This window comes from Tachypleus tridentatus, chromosome 7 (assembly GCF_004210375.1).
Source record: "Tachypleus tridentatus isolate NWPU-2018 chromosome 7, ASM421037v1, whole genome shotgun sequence".
In the NCBI taxonomy this organism is placed as follows: Eukaryota; Metazoa; Arthropoda; class Merostomata; order Xiphosura; family Limulidae; genus Tachypleus; species Tachypleus tridentatus.
The window spans coordinates 191715805-191734301 of NC_134831.1; the positions used below are offsets into that span (position 1 = coordinate 191715805).

At 38.6% G+C, this 18497-nt stretch overlaps 1 protein-coding gene across 4 annotated transcripts in view; it reads right to left on the reverse strand.

Annotated features, from left to right (window-relative positions):
* Positions 1-18497, reverse strand: part of park (E3 ubiquitin-protein ligase parkin) — an 87408-nt gene that overhangs the window by 46168 nt on the left and 22743 nt on the right. For all 4 annotated transcript variants that reach the window (XM_076516435.1, XM_076516433.1, XM_076516434.1 and 1 more), the window contains exon 4: positions 3734-3927. In XM_076516435.1, coding sequence (XP_076372550.1) covers positions 3734-3927 — 194 coding nt within the window. The remainder of the gene's footprint in view (positions 1-3733; positions 3928-18497) is intronic.

An 18497-nucleotide genomic window follows, 5' to 3' on the forward strand; every position in this document is an offset into this window, starting at 1 on the left:
ATATCAATAAACCCAAAAGCAGAAAAGGAAGATGGCATAAAGGTGCCACACATTCAAATGAACAAAGACAGCAATGGCTCCAAACAAACAAAAATGAAAAAAATAGAAATAATAGAATACAACATTGAAAATATCCCAAGTGATGTTAAATGCACAGAAGAAACCCTAGAAAAATGGACTAGTGGAGTAAAAGAGCTGACCACAAGCCCCTACTAGAAATGGATGATAAACAAGCTTGATGCAAAAACTGACAATAAGTCCCTACTAACAGTGGATGGTAAAAAAACAGCAATGTCCCACTCCAGAAGATATCAAAGCAAAGAAGCTATGAGTAGAGGGAAAAAAGCTGAAGGTGGAAGATACTCCAACATGGAAAAAAAGAGTAACAGGTATTCTATGATAATATTTTACATACAGGTAAAGATGTGAGATAGATACTTCCTCTAGGAGTGAGACAAAGCTGCAAACTTAGGTGAGGGACTAAATGGATAGGATTAACAGAGACTGCCCCCATACAGACAACAAGAATTCCAAGTACACAGGAAAAACATAAAACTAATCTGCCTGATGATAGCTAAAGAAAGATGAACCAAAGTACTCTCTTCCCAAAAGAGTAAGAAAAATGATTATCATGAAATATAGTGTCTGGAGAAGGAAAGTAAAATTATACTGTGGGACATGTTTGAAAAAGGCTGGCACAGGCCTAGTAGATTTCACAGTAGAGGCATGGGTAGGGGAGCCATGATCAGGTAAAGAAAAACTGACAAAATGTATGACATCCTGAAAGGAGTTGGCAACTGTAGGAGAAAAAGAACAATAATATCTGGAGAAGGTAGGGCTGACCATGAGTCCTCACAAATTAATTATAAAATTATAAATCATAAAGAATTACAAAAATGAAATAGATGATACCATGTAAATTTAAATAAGTGTTAACAGAAATAAAGATGTGTTGTTATGCATTAAAGAAAAAATATTCAACCTAATTATCAAATTACCTATAAGATAAACTAAAAGTAAACCAAAAATAGCAAAGACACTTCTTTAGCCTAATAAAAGTGTAAAGGATAAAGTATATCACCGAGTTCTAAGATTAAAAACCTAACATAACAGTACGTACAATATCAAGAAAAAATTTTGTGGACTGTGGCTCCAAGAGCACATACAAACAAAAGTATTATGAAAAAGTATAATAGATAAATAATAACAAAAATTAAATCGATTTTATGTTGTAAAATTAAACAAGTGTGTATTGACAATAACATGTATATGACATGTAATGTTTTGAAGAAAAACAATGCAGTTAATCTAATTTACAATATACCAGTAAAATGAATTACAGGTAAACTAAATTACAGGTAATCCTAAATTAACAAATACTTATGTTAAGCTCAATCTAACATTATAGAATAAATATTACAAATAAGATCTAATTTCACATCTGATCTCGACTATAAGTATTGACTAATTTAACTAAAATTGTTATTGAATTCAAATAAGTACAGTTAATAATATTAACAATAAAAATATTTAAAACCCATAACAGTATAATGCGTTATCTGTCCAAAGTCAGTAGACAATAATTCAAAATAAGTGGGCCCTAAAACTGAAGTTGATGTCTGAAGAACGTCAGCTCCTGACAAAATAAAGCTAACAATTCAATGATTGAAGTCTGCCCCTTCAAATCTGTATAAGTGTGCTAACAAAAGGTATAACCTCCAAAGTGGTAACTTAGAATTCAGAATAAATTACCAAACACAAGTGTTGGCAGGAAGAAATAACACAAAGAAAAAATCTGTACTGGGTAACTGGATAGAAATGTAAAATAATTTCACTTCAGAGTATGCTACAATTATCACTATTGTATAATACACAGTAAACTTGAAGAGAGCACAAATTAAATATCTGAATACAAGCATTGCCAAACAAAAAGTGATAGTTCAGTAAATAGCCTAGATAAAGTCATGAGTCGAGTGCGTGTGTGCCATTAAAGGGTTAAGAGTATCATAAACATTTTCTTTGGTACACTCATTATAAAAGTCTCTTATAACCTCAACTGTTTATCTTGATGGTTTTTCTTTTGTTGGAATGATAACACTATGTAATAAAATTTTAACTTTTTCTTGTTCCTTGGCAGAAAGTGTTATTTTCCAATTGCTCATGCCTAAAGTAAATGGTAAAGACCTATTTTTTTCTTCAAACTTAGCTTTTGTGACCTAAGAGAGTATAACAAAAACATGATGGGAAACTATATTTGAGGGCTGATACGTGAAAGTGATTTACATTACAGTCACATATCTCAAAAAATAACTCGCTTCTAAACATTTTTGTTCATTTTTATATAACTTTTATATAAATACATGTAAATCTTGATTCATATGTTGTTTTATTCAAACCTTGTGTAAATGAAAATGTGCAAATTTGCCCATTTTTACATAGAAAATAGGTTAATTTCTAAATTTCATTATCCAGATCACAAAAGCAAAGTTTGAAGAGAATAATGGCCATTTTCTGTACTTTTACAACATAAGCAATAAAAAAATAACACATACTATCCAGGAACAAAATTTGTGTTACGTAGTGTAATCATCAGTACACGGAAAGAAATATTTCCAAGCAATCCTGAACAGAGCTTCAAACCCTGACTGTTCAGTAACTATGGCAATCCTCCATCACTGCAGAAACTGAGCCATCTGCAACTTTACTTTACTTTAATGCATAGGTCTTGAACCAGGTTTTTTTTTATGCAGAAATTGCAGGGAAATGTAAAAAAATAAATAAATCACAGCAACATCATTATAAAATTAAGACCACATGGGAAAATTCCAAAATTGTCTGAGCTTATGATTTCTATAGAATCTCATAAACATTGTGCACTTCAGTTGATGGTTCATTCATATATTAGGTAAATAACCAATTTTGTCTTGTGTAACTGACTTTCTTAATCAAAATGCAATGTTAAACTCTGTCTACCCACGAATAATCTGACATGTTAGAACTGCTAGAATCATCAAAATCCATGTGAAATTCTTTCTTAAAGCATACTTTTGCTCTTTTTCTCTATTTCACACAGCTGCAAGTTGCAGTTCTGGTCCACATTTTTGTCCTGGGTTGTACTTGAGCAAATCTATTTCACTTGATTCCACATTTTGCTGTTCAAATGTTACATTTGGTAGCTCATATTCTGAAATGTAAGGTTCAAAGATGATTGTGTAATACTGTCATTCCTTCTGTGGCTTTTGCTTTCACCCCATCAAAGTTTCCTCAAGGTGATCAGTTTACCATATACCATGTGGAAGAATGTATAAAGCTGTTTCACTTTCTTAAAACTGTAAATAAGAAATTTAAGTTTCAAGTCTGTTGAGAAACTACATAAACTTGGATTACCAGTGTCTTCATGAGATATGGGATATATATTTTGAGAATGAGCCAACAAATAAAATTCTATTAGATGTTTTTAGTACACCACCAGTGAGTAGGCTTCATCTTTTGTTCAACTTGGGGCATGATGGTAGATTAAACAAAATATATAAGCCTAGCCAACTAACATATGAATATTTCCTGTAAAATTATTATCAGTTTGGTTATCAATTTATTTTCATTCCTTTATTCACACACAATAAATCTTTCTCTTGGCTGCATTTTTATTTTACACCTAAGGTGGTTTTTATTATACTGTGTTATTCCTAAATAATCTAATTTGCATAATATACAGGAATATAAAAAAAACTACCTGACTTCAGTACATGCCAAACATGGTACATCTCTAAAATTATTCTTAATTAAGTACAGGGCCACAGCTTGATCTTGTGACTCGTGGTTAGAACACTTGAAGTAGAATTCTGCTGCATCACCAGAGCAATTATCAGCCTGACAAACACCAGGAATTCTACCAGCAATCAGAACATCATCCCAACAACATGGGTCCTAAATATGGAAACAGAATCACTTATCTTTGCTGTGAGGATGTAAAGGAATGAAATATACATTTTATTTGTAAATATGAAAAAACAACACTAGAAACAAATTCCTGTTATGAAATACTTTATAATTCTTTCTTCTAACTGTTAAACATACAAATGTAATGCAAAGATATATAAATTGCAATGTACTGATTCAACAAACAACTATTAACTACCTTTAAAACATCAAACTAAGATCTTTAACGATTCTTTTCTGGAATTATTAAAGTTATGATTTGTATTTTATTTTTTGGTTAAGGAAAATCCATAATTAAAACCAAAACAGCTTTTATGAAGTTTATGTTTTCAGGCCTGTGTTATCAAACTCCTCATTTTAGTGTTGTAAATCCATAGACTTACTTTACCATTGTCCAACTAGGAGTGATTAATGTCATTCTAAATTTTATTTTTTTTATATTCTTGATTTTAAATTTAGGCTACTTAAATAATTTTCAAAATATTAAATAAGTTACAATTATTCTTTCACAAGGCTAGTTGCAAAAACTTTCAGTAGCTACTTGGTATTATACAACCTTTAAGGCTCCAACATCGTAACAAACATGCTCATGAACATATAAAACAAATACTGAACTGTTAGGAATAACGTGTAAAAAATTTTGCTCTATTGTTGTAATAAATCACAAACAATCAAATAAATTATTCACTGTTTCAAAACATTGTTTATGTAACTTTGATGGTTGATTGATTGATTGATTTAGTGTTTTATGGCACAAAGCAGCGAGGCTATCTGCGCCAGACATTCGGTAAAAATGTAAAAAATAAAATAAAATAAATAAATGTAGTAATAGACATAAATGGAAATGAAGGTAAAACAAAAAAGTATAAAACCAATGTTGACACCTAGTCTACAATGTTAAGACAGAAGGCAGAGTATAAGAAGTTGTAAGGTATATACTCTAGCAAAAAGGCAATGATCATAACCCGCCAGGAAGATTAACAGGTAAGTTCAAGAACCACCGTCAATCACCTGAAGTTGGCCTTTCCAGTCCTGGTTCCGGGTTATGTGTCATAGCAGCTATTATCAAAATGTAAAAGAATAAAAGTTTTAAAAGATACTCCGCAAAATCGTAATAATGAGTAGCCAAATGTCCAGTAAAAAGATAAAGTCAAGTAAATGGAGTAAAATTTGTAAAAGTAAATGAAGGTAAAAACAAAACAGCAATTAAAACAGAAAATGGTGTAAAAACCAATGGTGACATCCAGTCTTCAAAGTTGTAAACTATTTACTCTAGCAAAATGTTAATGATCATAACCCACCAGGAAGACTAACAGGTAAGTTCAAGAACCACCGTCAATCACCTGAAGTTGGCCTTTCCAGTCCTGGTTATGTGTCATTATGGCCAGTACTAAAAGGTAAAGTAGTAAAAGTGTGAAATGACATGCAGCAAATGTGTAATAACAACTCGCCAGGATGACTAACGAGTAGTTCAAACGGATAGTACAAACAGCAGCGTTAGTCACCTGAATTTAGCCTTTCCAGTCCTGGTGTCGAGTTATTTAATGTTCTGGCCATTGTCCAATGTCAAATTGAAGGAGATTAAAACTGTAAAAAAAGGAACCACAATTAAAAAGGTGTAATGAATAAATATGCAACACTTAAATGAGATTAAAAAGGTTAATGGCCATTAAAAAATTAAAAACATTATCAAGGTGGACAGAGTCACCATCACCAATAACTCTGTCAAATGTTACAGATTGACCCTAGGAAAAAATATGTTTAAAATATTGCCGTCGTTGAGAATTGTAAAGTTGGCAAGAAAGTAAAACGTGGCTGATAGTGATTTGAGTGTTACACAAACTACACATTGGTGCATCAGTTCCAGATAAAAAAACTGTGACCAATGCGTAGCCTAGTGAGAACAACTTCCTCCTTCCGAACTTTACGGAAGCTAGATGGCCAAAGTCCAATTTTGGGTTTGATTTGAAAAAGTTTGTTGTCACGTTGCTTATTCCAAGTGGACTGCCAGCTGGCACGGAGCCGAGCCTTGAAGACAACACCATAGTCCATGTACGGAATAGGCATAGGAGTGATGGTGCTGAAGCAGATATATTTAGCTGCCATGTCTGCAAGCTCCTTCCCGCGAATACCAACATGGCCTGGTATCCAGAAAAACTGGATTGAAGTAGCTGCTAATGAGAAATGGGCCAGTCGGTTTCGAATATCAGCGAGAATAGGACGTGAGCTAACGTGTAGCGATTGCAAGGCAAGTATAGAACTAAGCGAATCAGTATAAATAGTGCAGTTGGAGTACTGCTCAGCTGCAATATGATCCAGGGCAAGAGATATGGCATACAGTTCAGCAGTGAACACAGGAGCTGTAGAAGGGATTCTGCGGCAAACTACTGACTACCATAGCAAACCATAGCAGAGCCCACTGAATTACCTGATTTGGAACCATCTGTATAAATAGGAACTGAATGATTGTTTGAAAGATATTCATTGAATAAAAGACGGTGCTTCCAATCTGGAGTATCTGCCTTTTTTAGGTGACTGAAAGAAAGGTCACATTTGGGGGGTGTAATAAGCCATGGTGGGATGGGCCGACCTGTGGAATCTGCAATGTTATCCAAGGACAGACCCAATTCATCCAATTGCTCCGGATGCGAAGGCCAAGCGGAGCAATGACAGATTGTCTGTTCTGAAAAAGTACTGCCCACCGAGGAAGGAAAACACATTTCCAGGTGGGATGCTTTGGTAAGGAATGAAGTTTCGAAGTATATTGTAAAGATAGTTGCAAACGGCGAAGGTGTAGAGAAAGTTCATGAGATTCAATGTATATACTTTGAACTGGAGAGGTACGGAAAGCCCCAGTGCAGAGTCGAAGCCCTTGGTGACGAACGGGGTCCAGCATCTTTAAGGCCGAGGGTCTGGCAGAGCCATAGACCATTGATCCATAATCGAGTTTCGATCTAATAAGAGCACGATATACCTTTAACATTGAACAGCGATCTGCCCCCAACTGGTAGAAGAGAGAACACGGAGGATGTTCAGTGCTCTTGTGCATTTGACCCAGCTGCTTTAAGTGAGGTAAAAAGTTCAGTTTATGATCAAAGATAAGCCCCAAGAACTTGGTCTCCGGGACCACTGGCAGCAAAACTTCACCGATATGAAGTTCAGGATCAGGGTGAATACCCCGTCGATGGCAAAAGTGCATGCATACAGTTTTGGAGAGAGAGAAATTAAAGCCGTTAAGCCATAGTCCACTTCCATACACAATTAAGGGCGGTTTGTAGTTGCCGCTCAATATATCTCATATTTGACAACTTACATGAGATGTGAAAGTCGTCGTCATACAGCCCATTCGCAACAGTGAGAGGGAGTTGTTCAGTGATGGCATTTATCTTTATACTGAAGAGTGTAACACTCAATACACAGCCTTGAGGGACTCCAAGTTCCTGTACAAAAGAACGGGAAAGTGTCGAACCCACACGAACTTGGAATCTCCTGTCCATTAAAAAATTTTTAATAAACATGGGTAGATGGCCACGTAACCCATATGTATGGAGGTCTTGCAAAACGCCATACCTCCATGTTGTGTCGTAAGCCTTCTCTATGTCAAAGAATATTGATACAAGATGTTGGCAGTTGAGAAAGGCTTCTCTGATAGATGTTTCAAGACGAATTAGGTGGTCTGTGGTGGAGTGCTGTCGACAGAACCCACACTGGGTGGGCGAGAGGAGGTTGTTTGATTCAAGGAACCAAACAAGACAAGCATTAACCATCCTTTCTAATGTCTTACAGAGACAGCTCGTCAAAGCAATTGGACGGTAGTTTGAAGGAATCTTGGGATCTTTCCCTGGCTTAGAGAAAGGAAAAATAATAGCCTGGCGCCAGGCATCAGGAAAAACATTCTCCTGCCAGATCCGGTTGAAAACAATCAGAAGGACATCAAGAGAAGCAGGAGATAGATGGTGCAGCATGTCATAATGAATATCATCAGGTCCAACAGATGTACTGGCAGACCAATGGCCATTTTTAGTTCCACCAGGGCAAAGGGACAATTATAATCAAAGAAACAGTCAGTTCAAAAGGAAAGAGGTGATCGCTCTGCCCGAGTCTTGATGGCCAGGAAGGTGGAGGAACAAGCAGAAGTGCTAGATACCCGGCAAAAGCTTTCACCTAGAGTGTTAGCGATGCTCCGAACATCAGTCACCTCCTGACCATCAGAGAGTAAGATCGAGAGGGGGATAGAATTGTAGTGTCCATTAACCTTTTTGAATCCTGCCCCATATGATCTTGGAACTGGTGGTAGAAGATATACTGGTTATGAACTTAATCCAAGATTCCTTCTGGCTGTGACGTCTTACCCACCTAGCATGTGCACGGGCCCGTTGGAAAGCAACCCGGTTTGAAAGTGTGGGATATCTATGAAAAGTATCCCTGGCCCGCTTTTGAGCCTTCCGTGCTAAGTGGCAAGCAGGATTCCACCACGGACGAGGATATCGTGGAAAACGTGTCGAGGTTTTAGGAATACACTGAGCAGCTGCATGTGTAATACAGTCAGTTACCGCTGCTACACAGTCGTCTATTGATGGCTGATTTACGATGGCAGGATCAAGTTCTGCGAGAGCAGTGAAAGTGGACCAGTCTGCCTGATCCAGCTTCCACCGGGCACGCTGGTAGGGTGGCATCGACCACGCCAGTCTCTCTCAAAAGGATCGGAAAATGATCACTACCTAGTGGATTACTGTCAACCCTCCATGAAAAGTGGGAGAATAATGAAGGGGAGCAAACTGAGAGATCAATAGCGGTAAAGGACTGACTAGGTGCATGAAAGTAAGTGGAAGAACCAGTATTGAAAAGAGAAAGATTGTGATCAGAGAGCATCCGCTCTACAGATCGGCCCCTCCCATCAATAATAGCACTTCCCCAGAGGGAATGATGTCCATTAAATTCCCCTAGGATTAGAAATAGAGATGGCAATTGTTCAACGAGAGCATCAAGATCTGATTGATCATATGTCTTTCCAGGGGACAGGTACAGAGAACAAACAGTGATGGTATGACCCAAGGAAACATGGATGGCTACAGCCTCCAAGGGTGTGTTGAGTGACAAAGACAGGGTGGGCACGTGTTGATCAACCAACAGTGCCACCCCTCCATGTACTCGACCATCACACAACCTGTCATTTCTGTACAGAGAAAACTGCCGAATGGAGACAGTATCAGCAGTTTTGAGAAATGTTTCTTGTAAAGAAAGACAAACAGGATGGTAGGAAGCAATCAGCATTTTGATATCATCCAGATTAGAACATAAACCTCGACAGTTCCATTGTATCAAGGTGGCCATTTTTAAGAACGGGTAGGTGAAGTGGCTGGAGAACCCTTCGGTTTATGACCACGTCCTTTTTCCTTACTGTCCTTACTGTCAGAGGAGGTCTATAAACCTCCATGGATCCTGCGCTGGGTCGAGTGGGCAGGTCACTGTTATAGGAAGAGGATTCCAGTGACTGAGGACACAAACAAATAATTGTTTTGCCTCTTGGGGTGGGAGAAAAAGATGTATCAGAGAAATGCCTGTATTTGAAACTGAAGGACGTGGATCTTGAGGTTTGTTGGAAGGTATGGGAGGAACAGAGATAGGTGTGGAAGTCGATTCATCAACCTTTTTAACCACGGAGGTCAAAAGGCTTTTCATTTGTTTTGAAAACGATTCTCTTGGAGGCACAGAGAGATCTGTCTGCACTCCCACTGTAGTTGTGGAATGAAGTGCAGCAGCATATGTTCGAGATGGAGTTGTGGACAGCAATTTCCGAGCCTCAGGATAACTAATGTTATGTGTCGTTTTCAAATGCTGCACCTCTTTTTCCTCCAACCATTTTGGGCAAGAATGAAAGTAAGAGGGGTGAGAACCATTGCAGTTTACGCAATGTGGGTTCATGTCACAGTCATAGGCATCGTGGTCCTTGCCTCCACAACGAGCACATGTCAGGGAACCACGACAGAATGTCTTTGAGTGGCCAAATCTCTGACATTGGAAACATCGAAGAGGGTTTGGTATGTATGGCGAACCCTGCAATGAGATAACCTGCCTTGATGGTGGCAGGTGCACGTGGTGAAGTAAATGTTAAAACGAGGGTATTTGTTGGCAGTGTAATTCCATCTTTGCAAGTGGAGAGACCAGCAAGAATCTCTGACTCAGGAACGTTCTTCAAATCCCTTTCAACAATAACTCCTCGTGAAGAATTCAAGGTAGCATGGGGTGTAACCTCAATAGGTATATCCCCAATTGCCTTTGAATTCAAGAGGAGTTCACTGTGTTGGGATGTGGATGTTTCAACCAATATGTCACCAGATTGAAGTTTCTTTACTGATTTTGGAGAGCCAGCAAGTCCCTCTAGTCCCTTTTGAATAAAAAATGGGGACATTTGCCCTAAAGGTTTTTCCGAAAGAGAATGTAATATAAGAAAATGAGGTGCGTGTGTTACTGATGTTGAAGATTGCTGTTCTGAGTTTTCAAGACGTGGTCGCTACCCATTGACTGTTTTTTACAATTTTATTTAAATTTTTAGAGGATCCCTAGGAAAAGGAAAAAATTTCGGTACCCACTGACCCCACCCACCATGGAGCCCTACAAGGGGACGCACTACAAAGTCACGCAAGGACAATGCAGCAACGCCAGAGTTTCGTGAGCACTATACCCAAACACCAGCATCAGGCACAATGTCCACAACACCTGTTGAAAACTTCCAACACTGGTACTTGGTTGACTCTAGCCCAAGTGGACCAGCCGATTGACCCAAGGGGGGCCACCCAAAGGCCGCCCGTCTACAGGAATTCGAGGCCAAAGTGGTGTGTTAGGGTTGGACCCCTCAACCACCAGGATCCTCTCCTCCCCTTCACGGGTCGCCACGCACGGCAAACACGTGGGTGGATGTTTAGATCCCAGAGAAGGTAACCAGATAGAACAGAACCTTCCCTGGGAGGTCCCCTCACCATGTACAGGAATCCACACCGAGGGGAACTTTGATGGTTGGTTAGTTAGTTGGTTGGTTGGTTGGTTTGGTGTTTTATGGCACAAAGCAGTTTGGCTACCTGCACCAAACATCTCATAAAAAGTTAAAATTAAAGTAAATTTTGTAAAATTCATAACAGAAAATTAAGGTAAAATGAAACAAAGTTAATATAAATACATAAATATCATTATAACCAATGTTTACATCCAGTCTACAGTGCTAAGAGAAAAACTACAGTAATACAATTTATAAAGGACTTTCTGTAGCATAATTGTAATTATCATAACCCACCAGAAAGACTAACAGGTAAGTTCAAAAACCACCTTCAGTCACGTGAAGTTTACCTTTCCAGTCCTTGTTCCCAATTATTTGACATTATGGCTAATTTCAGAAAGTAATGTAATAAAAGTTAAAAGATTTGCTGCAAACTTTTAATTATAACTCACCATGATGTCTAACGAGTAGTTCAAACAGCAGTGTCAGTCATGTGAAGTTGGCCTTTCAAGTTTTGGTTTCGAGTTATTTGATGTTGCGGCTATCTTATAATTTCAAATCGAACTAGATGGACCATGATTCTTAAAAGGGAATCACATTAAAAAGGTCTAATGTATACATTAAAAAACTTAAATGGCATTAAAAAATTAATGGCCTTTTAAATCTAAAAACATTTCCAGTTGGACAGTGTCACCATCACCAATAACATTGTCTAATGTTACGAATAAACCTTGGGAAAGAACATGTTTAAAGTGGTGCTGTCGTTGAGAGTCATAACGATAACTTATTGTGACCCGAGTGTTTCACAAACAACACACTGGTGCATCAGTTCCAGATAAAAGAAAATGATGAGTTAAAAAATTGTGACCAATGCATAGTCTTGTTAGAACAACTTCCTCTTTCCAATCCTTATGGAAGCAAGACAGCCAAAGTCCAATATAGGGTTTTATTTGGAAAGCTTGTTTTCAAATTGCTCACTCCAAGTTGATTGCCAGCTGGCATGGAGCCCAGCCTTTAATACAGGACCACAGTCTATGTATGGAACAGGCACAGTGGTGATAGTGCCAGAGCAAATGAATTTAGCTGCAGTGTTGGAGAACACGTTCCTGTGAATACTAACATGGCCAGGTATCCAGAAAAACTGGATAGAAGTAAATGTTAAAAAGAAATGTGCCAGTCACTTTTGAATATTGGCAAGAACAGGGTATGAACTAACATGAAGTGATTCCAAGGCCAGTAGAGAACTAAGCAAGTCAGTATAAATAATGCAGTTGAGTACTGCTTAGTTTCTATGTGATCTAGGGCAAGAAAAATAGCATACAGTTCAGAAGTGAACACAGAAGCTGTAGAGGGAATTTTGCACACAACCACCCAACCACAACAAACCATGGGAGAGCCCACACAGTCACCTGATTTTGAACCATCTGTATAAATAGGAATGGAAGGATGTTTCAAAAGATGTTCAGCAAATAACAGACAGTATTTCCAATCAAGAGTGTCTGCTTTTCTAAGATGACCTAAAGAAGGATCACATTTGGGGACTGTAAGAAGCCATGGTGGGATGGGCTGACCAGTGGATACAGCAATGTTGTCCTAGGACAGACCAAATTCATCCAACTGCACCTGGATATGAAAGCCAAAAGGACCAATGGCAAATCATCTGTTCTGGAAAAGTATGGACCACCAAGGAATGAAACCACAACCCCAGGTGGGATGCTTTGGTAAGGAATGACGTTTCGAAGCATATGGTTAAGACATTTGCAAACGGAGAAGGTGTAAAGAAGGTTCACGAGACTGTACGCATAAGATCTGAACTAGAGAGGTAAGGAAAGCCCCAGTGCAAAGCCTAAGTCCTTGATGATGAATGGGGTCCAGCATCTTCAAAACCCAAGGTCCTGGCAGAGCCATAGACCAGTGATCCATAGTCAAGTTTCTATTGAATAAGAGCATGATATATTTTTAGCATAGAACATCGATCCACTCCCCAAGTGGTGGAAGAGAGGACACTGAGGATGTTCAGTGCTCTCGTACAATTGACCCATAGCTGCTTGATGTGTAGTATAAAGGTTAGCTTACAGTCAAGGATAAGCCCCAAGAACTTTGTCTCAAGGACCACAGGCAGCACAACTTCACCAATACGGAGTTCAGGATCAGGTGAATACCCCATTGGTAGCAAAAGTGCAAGCAAACAGTTTTAGCAAACGATTGAGGGTAGTCTGTAGCTCAAAACACAGCCCTGACGAACTCCAAGTTCCTGTAGAAAAGAAAGGGAAAGTGTTGAACCCACACGAACTTGGAATCTTATGTCCATTAAAAAATTTTCAATAAAAATGAGCAAATGGCAAAACGTAACCCATATGAACTAACATATCATATCATTGTTGTATCATAAGCATTCTCAATGTCAAAAATATTGATACAAGATGTTGTCATTTGAGAAAGACTTCTTTGACTGTTGTTTCAAGTCAAATCAGGTGGTCCATGGTGAAACCTTGTCTTTAGAACCCACACTGGATGAGTGAGAGGATGTTGTTTTGGTTTAACAAGACGAGCATTAACCATTCTCTCTAAGATCTTACAGAAACAGCTCATCAAAGCAACTAGACAATGGTTTGAAGGTATCTTGGAATCCTTCCCAAGCTTAGAGAAAGGTAGGGCTATAGCCTGGCACCATGCATCAGGAAAAACATTCTCCTGCCAGATCAGGTTAAAAACAATCAGAAGAACAGCAAGAGAAGCAGATGACAGATGGCACAGCATTTCATAAATGTACATTATCTGTTCCAACCAATGTACTTCCAGACCGATGAAGTGCCAGTTTGAGATCCACCAGTGTAAAGGAACGATTATAGTCATAGAGACAATCAGCTCAAAAGGAAAGAGGTGATCACTCTGCCTGAGTCTTGATGGCCAAGAAGGTGGAGGAAGAGGCAGAAGTGCTACATACCAAGCAAAAGCTTCCACCTAGTGTATCGGCAATGCTCCAGATGTCACCTACTTCTTGGCCATCACAGAGCAAGATCAAAAAAGGGACAGAATTATATTGCCCACTTACCTTTCTAATCTTGTCCTATATGACTTTGAAACTGGTAGTAGAAGATATGCTGGTTATGAACTTGAACTAAGATTCCTTCTGGTTTTGACATCTTACCAACCAATCATGTGTGCAGGCCTGCTGGAAAGAGATGTGGTTCGACAGTGTGAGATATCTACGGAATGTATCCCAGGCCTGTTTTTGAGCCTTCCATGCCATATGGCAGACAGGATTCCACCACAGACAAAGATATCATGGAAAACATGTCAAGATTTTAGAAATACATTGAGCAGATGTTTGTATAATACAGTCAGTTACTGCTGCCACATAATTGTCTATTGAGGACTTACAGACAATGGCAGGATCAAGTTCTGTCAGAGCAGTGAAAAAGAGCCAGTTTACTTGATCCAGTTTCCACCAGGGCACATGGGTCAAATGGCATCAACCACGGCCAGTCTCTCTCAAAATTATTGGAAAATTATCACTGCCATGTGGATTATTGTCAACCCTCCATGAAAAATGGAAGAATAATGAAGAGGAGCAAACTGAGAGATCAATAGCAGTAAAGGACTGACTAAGTTCGTGAAAATAAATGGAAGAACCAATACTGAAAAGAGAAAAGTTGTGATCAGAGAGCATATCCTTTACGAACCCCTCCTATCATTATCAGCACTTCCCCAGAGGGCAGAGGGAATGACATCCATTAAAGTCCACCAGAGTTAAAAAGGGAAACGACAACTGTTCAAGGAGAGCATCAAAGTCCGACTGATCATAGGTTTCTCCAGGTGACAGGTAGAGGGAACAAACAATGATAATACGACCAAAGGAAACATGGATGGCTACAGCCTCCAAGGATGTGTTGAGTGACAAAGATAGGGTGGGTATATGCTAATCAACCAACAGTGCCACCCCTCCATGCACTGATCCATTACACAGCCTGTCATTTCAGTACAAAGAAAACTGCTCAAAAATGACTGTATCAGCAAGTTTCAGAAATGTTTCCTGTAAGGAAAGACGTACAGGATGATAGAAAGCAATAAGTGTTTTGATGTCATCCAGATTACAATGTAAACCTAGACAGTTCCACTGTATCAAGGTGGCCATTTTTATTTATGTGTAGGTAAACTGGATGGAGAACCCTTCTGTTTATGACATCTTTTTTCTTTACTCTCTTTATCTTTATTCGAGGGAGGTCTATTGGCCTCCATGGATCCTGCCCTGGGTCGATTGGGCAGGTCTTTGCTGCTGGAAGAGGATTTCAGCAATTGAGGACATGAACGAATGATTGTTTTGCATCTTGGGGTAGGATAAAAAGATGTACCCAAGTAAATGCCTGTACCCAGAACCAAAGAAAGCAGATCTTTGGATTTGCTGGAATGTATATTAGGGACAGAGATGGGTGTTGAAGTTGATTCATCAACTTATTTATCCATGGAAGTCAAAAAACTTTCCATTTGGTTTGAGAATGATTCTTTTGGAGGCACAGAGAGATACATCTGAACTCCCACTGTAGTAGAGGAATGAAATGCAGCAACATACATCCGAGATGAAGTGGTGGACAGCGATTTTCAAGCCTCAGGGTAAGTGATGTTATGAATCATTTTCAAACGCTGCACCTCTTTTTCTTCCAACCATTTAGGGCACGAACAAAAGTAGGACAGGTGAGAGCCATTGCAACTGATGCAATGAGGGTCTGTTTCACACTCATATGCATCAAGGAACCACAACATGACGTCTTTGAGTGACTGAACCTCTGACACTGGAAACATCTGAGAGGGTTTGGAATGTATGGCCATACCTTGCAATTAAGATAACCTGCCTTGATGTTGGCAGGTGGATGTGGTGATGTAAATGTCAGAGTGAGAACATCTTTGCAAGTGAAGATACACCTCACTACAGAAACTCCTTGGGTCGAAAAACCAGCGAGAATCTCCGACTAGGTGATGTTATTCAAATCCCCCTCAACAATTCCTCGTGATGAATTCAAAGTAGCATGAAGTGTGACCTCAATATGTATATCCCCAATCGCCTTTAAATGCAAGAGGAGTTCACTGTGTTGAGATGTGGATGATGTTTGCACCAGATCAAAGCTTCTTTACTGACTCAGGAGAGCCAGCAAGTCCCTCTAGTCCGTTCTGAATGAAAAAGGGAAGACATCTGCCCTAAAATTTGTCTGAAAGAGAATGTAGGATAAGAAAATGAGATACAACAGGTGTTACAGATGTTGAAGATTGCTGCTCAGAATCTTCAAAAGGTTGTCGTTTACCTATGGACTGTTTTTTCGCTATTTTATTAAATTTTTATTTGAAGGATCCATGATAAAAAAAGAATATTTCGGTGCCCACTGACCCCTCCCACCATGAAGCCCTAAGAGGGAATACACTGCAATGCCAAACAAGAACAATGCAGCAATGCCAGGGTTTCGTGAGCACTATACCTAAACACAAGTATCAGATACAATGTCCACAACACCTGTTGAGAACATCCAACACTGGAACTTGGTTGACCCTAGCCCAAGTGGACCAGCCAATTGACCCAAGGGGGTCACCCCAAGACCACTCGTCTATAGGAATTCAAGGCCAAAGTGTTGTGTTAGGGTTGGACCACTCAACCACCAAGATCCTCTCCTCCTCTTCAGGCACAGCAAACATGTGTGTGGATGTTCAAATCCCAGAGGAGGTAAACTGAAAAGATACCCTCACTACGTACATTAATCCAGACCGAGGGGATGTAACTTCGATGTACAATACATTTTTTATATACAAAATTTGGGACTAAAGAACAATATAATCTGAATTATTCTGACTTAAGTCTAAAGACAGGGTTTCATCTGTTTTTTTAATTTTTCATCACTTTATTGATTTTTTTTGTTCCAAACAAATTTTGTCATCATCAGATACAGTATAAAACAAAGAAATAACACAACAAGAGATTAGTAAAAGAATGTTGTTGTTTCGTTCTTTGTTAAAAATTGAAAAAGTTCCTACTCTTCAACTCATAAACATTATCCTTTCTGATAATACTTACCTCCTCTCATACTTTAGCTTTATTCCAACAACAATTTCTCTTCTCTGTCCATAGCAGCATTGGTATGAATCTCACCTCACTTGCTCCAGCCTTTAAACCCTACAATATTGCCCACAGAAAGTTAAATCTTGTGATTCTCTCTACTTGTGTCAATGCACCTTCAACTTGAAACCCAATTTGAAAGTTACAGAATGTTGCATGTCAAGCCACCAGAATTATGAAGATAAAGTAAGTAACACAAAAGGAAACAAACATTTACCTCAACTTGAAGAAGTGCAAAATGCAATAAACTGAAAACAGAATTAAGAGACCTCTCACATCTCACTCAGCCTGAAGAAACAGATTACAAGAACTGGGCTTACAAACAGCAATCCTGACATCCCAGCCCAAGAAACAAGGCAACCCCCTTCTGCCTGTAGAATCATGAAAAGGATATGGAAAAAATTAAGTTTGACCAATGGCACAGCAATTGACACTTTGCACGTGGAAGTCAAAACCTTCCTCCATGATCACTGAAATGAAGATAATGATCAAAAAAGAAGTCATATCTGAATTATACTTACAAGCTGAGACCCAAATAGGCTGGTCCTGTTTTCACCATATATCTTGGAAGATTATCCAGGGTTAATGGTAGGAGGGCACCCAGCCTTGCCCTCTTCTCCTTGAGTGGAATAATGGATTCAAGCATCACTCAGGAGGAATGTACCTCTGTACACCACTTCAACTGGAAGCTGGGAGGGATAAGGACTTCCATGCTCCACTAGGGAAAATGGGGGAGATACCTGCATTCAGATGTCCCAAGAAACAATGCTTCTGAGACAGTGCAATAGATTAACTACATTCTCTATTTTGAAAAGCAAACCAACCCTAATTTATTCAATCCAAGGTTCAGCAAAGATTAGCAAAATACCATAAAGTTTTACTCAAAATAGCTCACAAGTGGTGATCCAGTAGTGAATTTGTCCGTGTCATTAATTTGTTCTAAACTTTTTCTAATCAAAACTTTAGATATAGAAATAAAACTGTTTAAATCATTTCCTGATGCTAAATGAATTAAGAATCACACTAAACTTTAATATTAAGTAATTTTGAATGAGCACCGTACTTGGTTAAAACAAAAGCCAAACATGTTCTTAAATGTAAGGCACATCTACCAACACTTCATGTAATAAATATAAATAATCACTTTTAGAAGAGGTATTGTCTGTATAAAATACTATTAAGAATGTTAATAAAAGTCTTACTATAAGAACTGATACAAGACATTCCTTTCTTTTTTTTATCCATTTGTTTAACCATCATGCCACGTATACCTGGTCGAGGAACATCATCCATTTATATCAGGAAATCATCTAAATGCTAAAAATAACCATACAATATTGATTAAACTCAATCCTCAAAAACATAAAAATGGGTAACATGAAAAAGATATGTGCCCCTAGATGTAGAGTGGCTAGGGCATGACAGAACACACATGGCAAGTCAATCATGTCCAAATGCAAT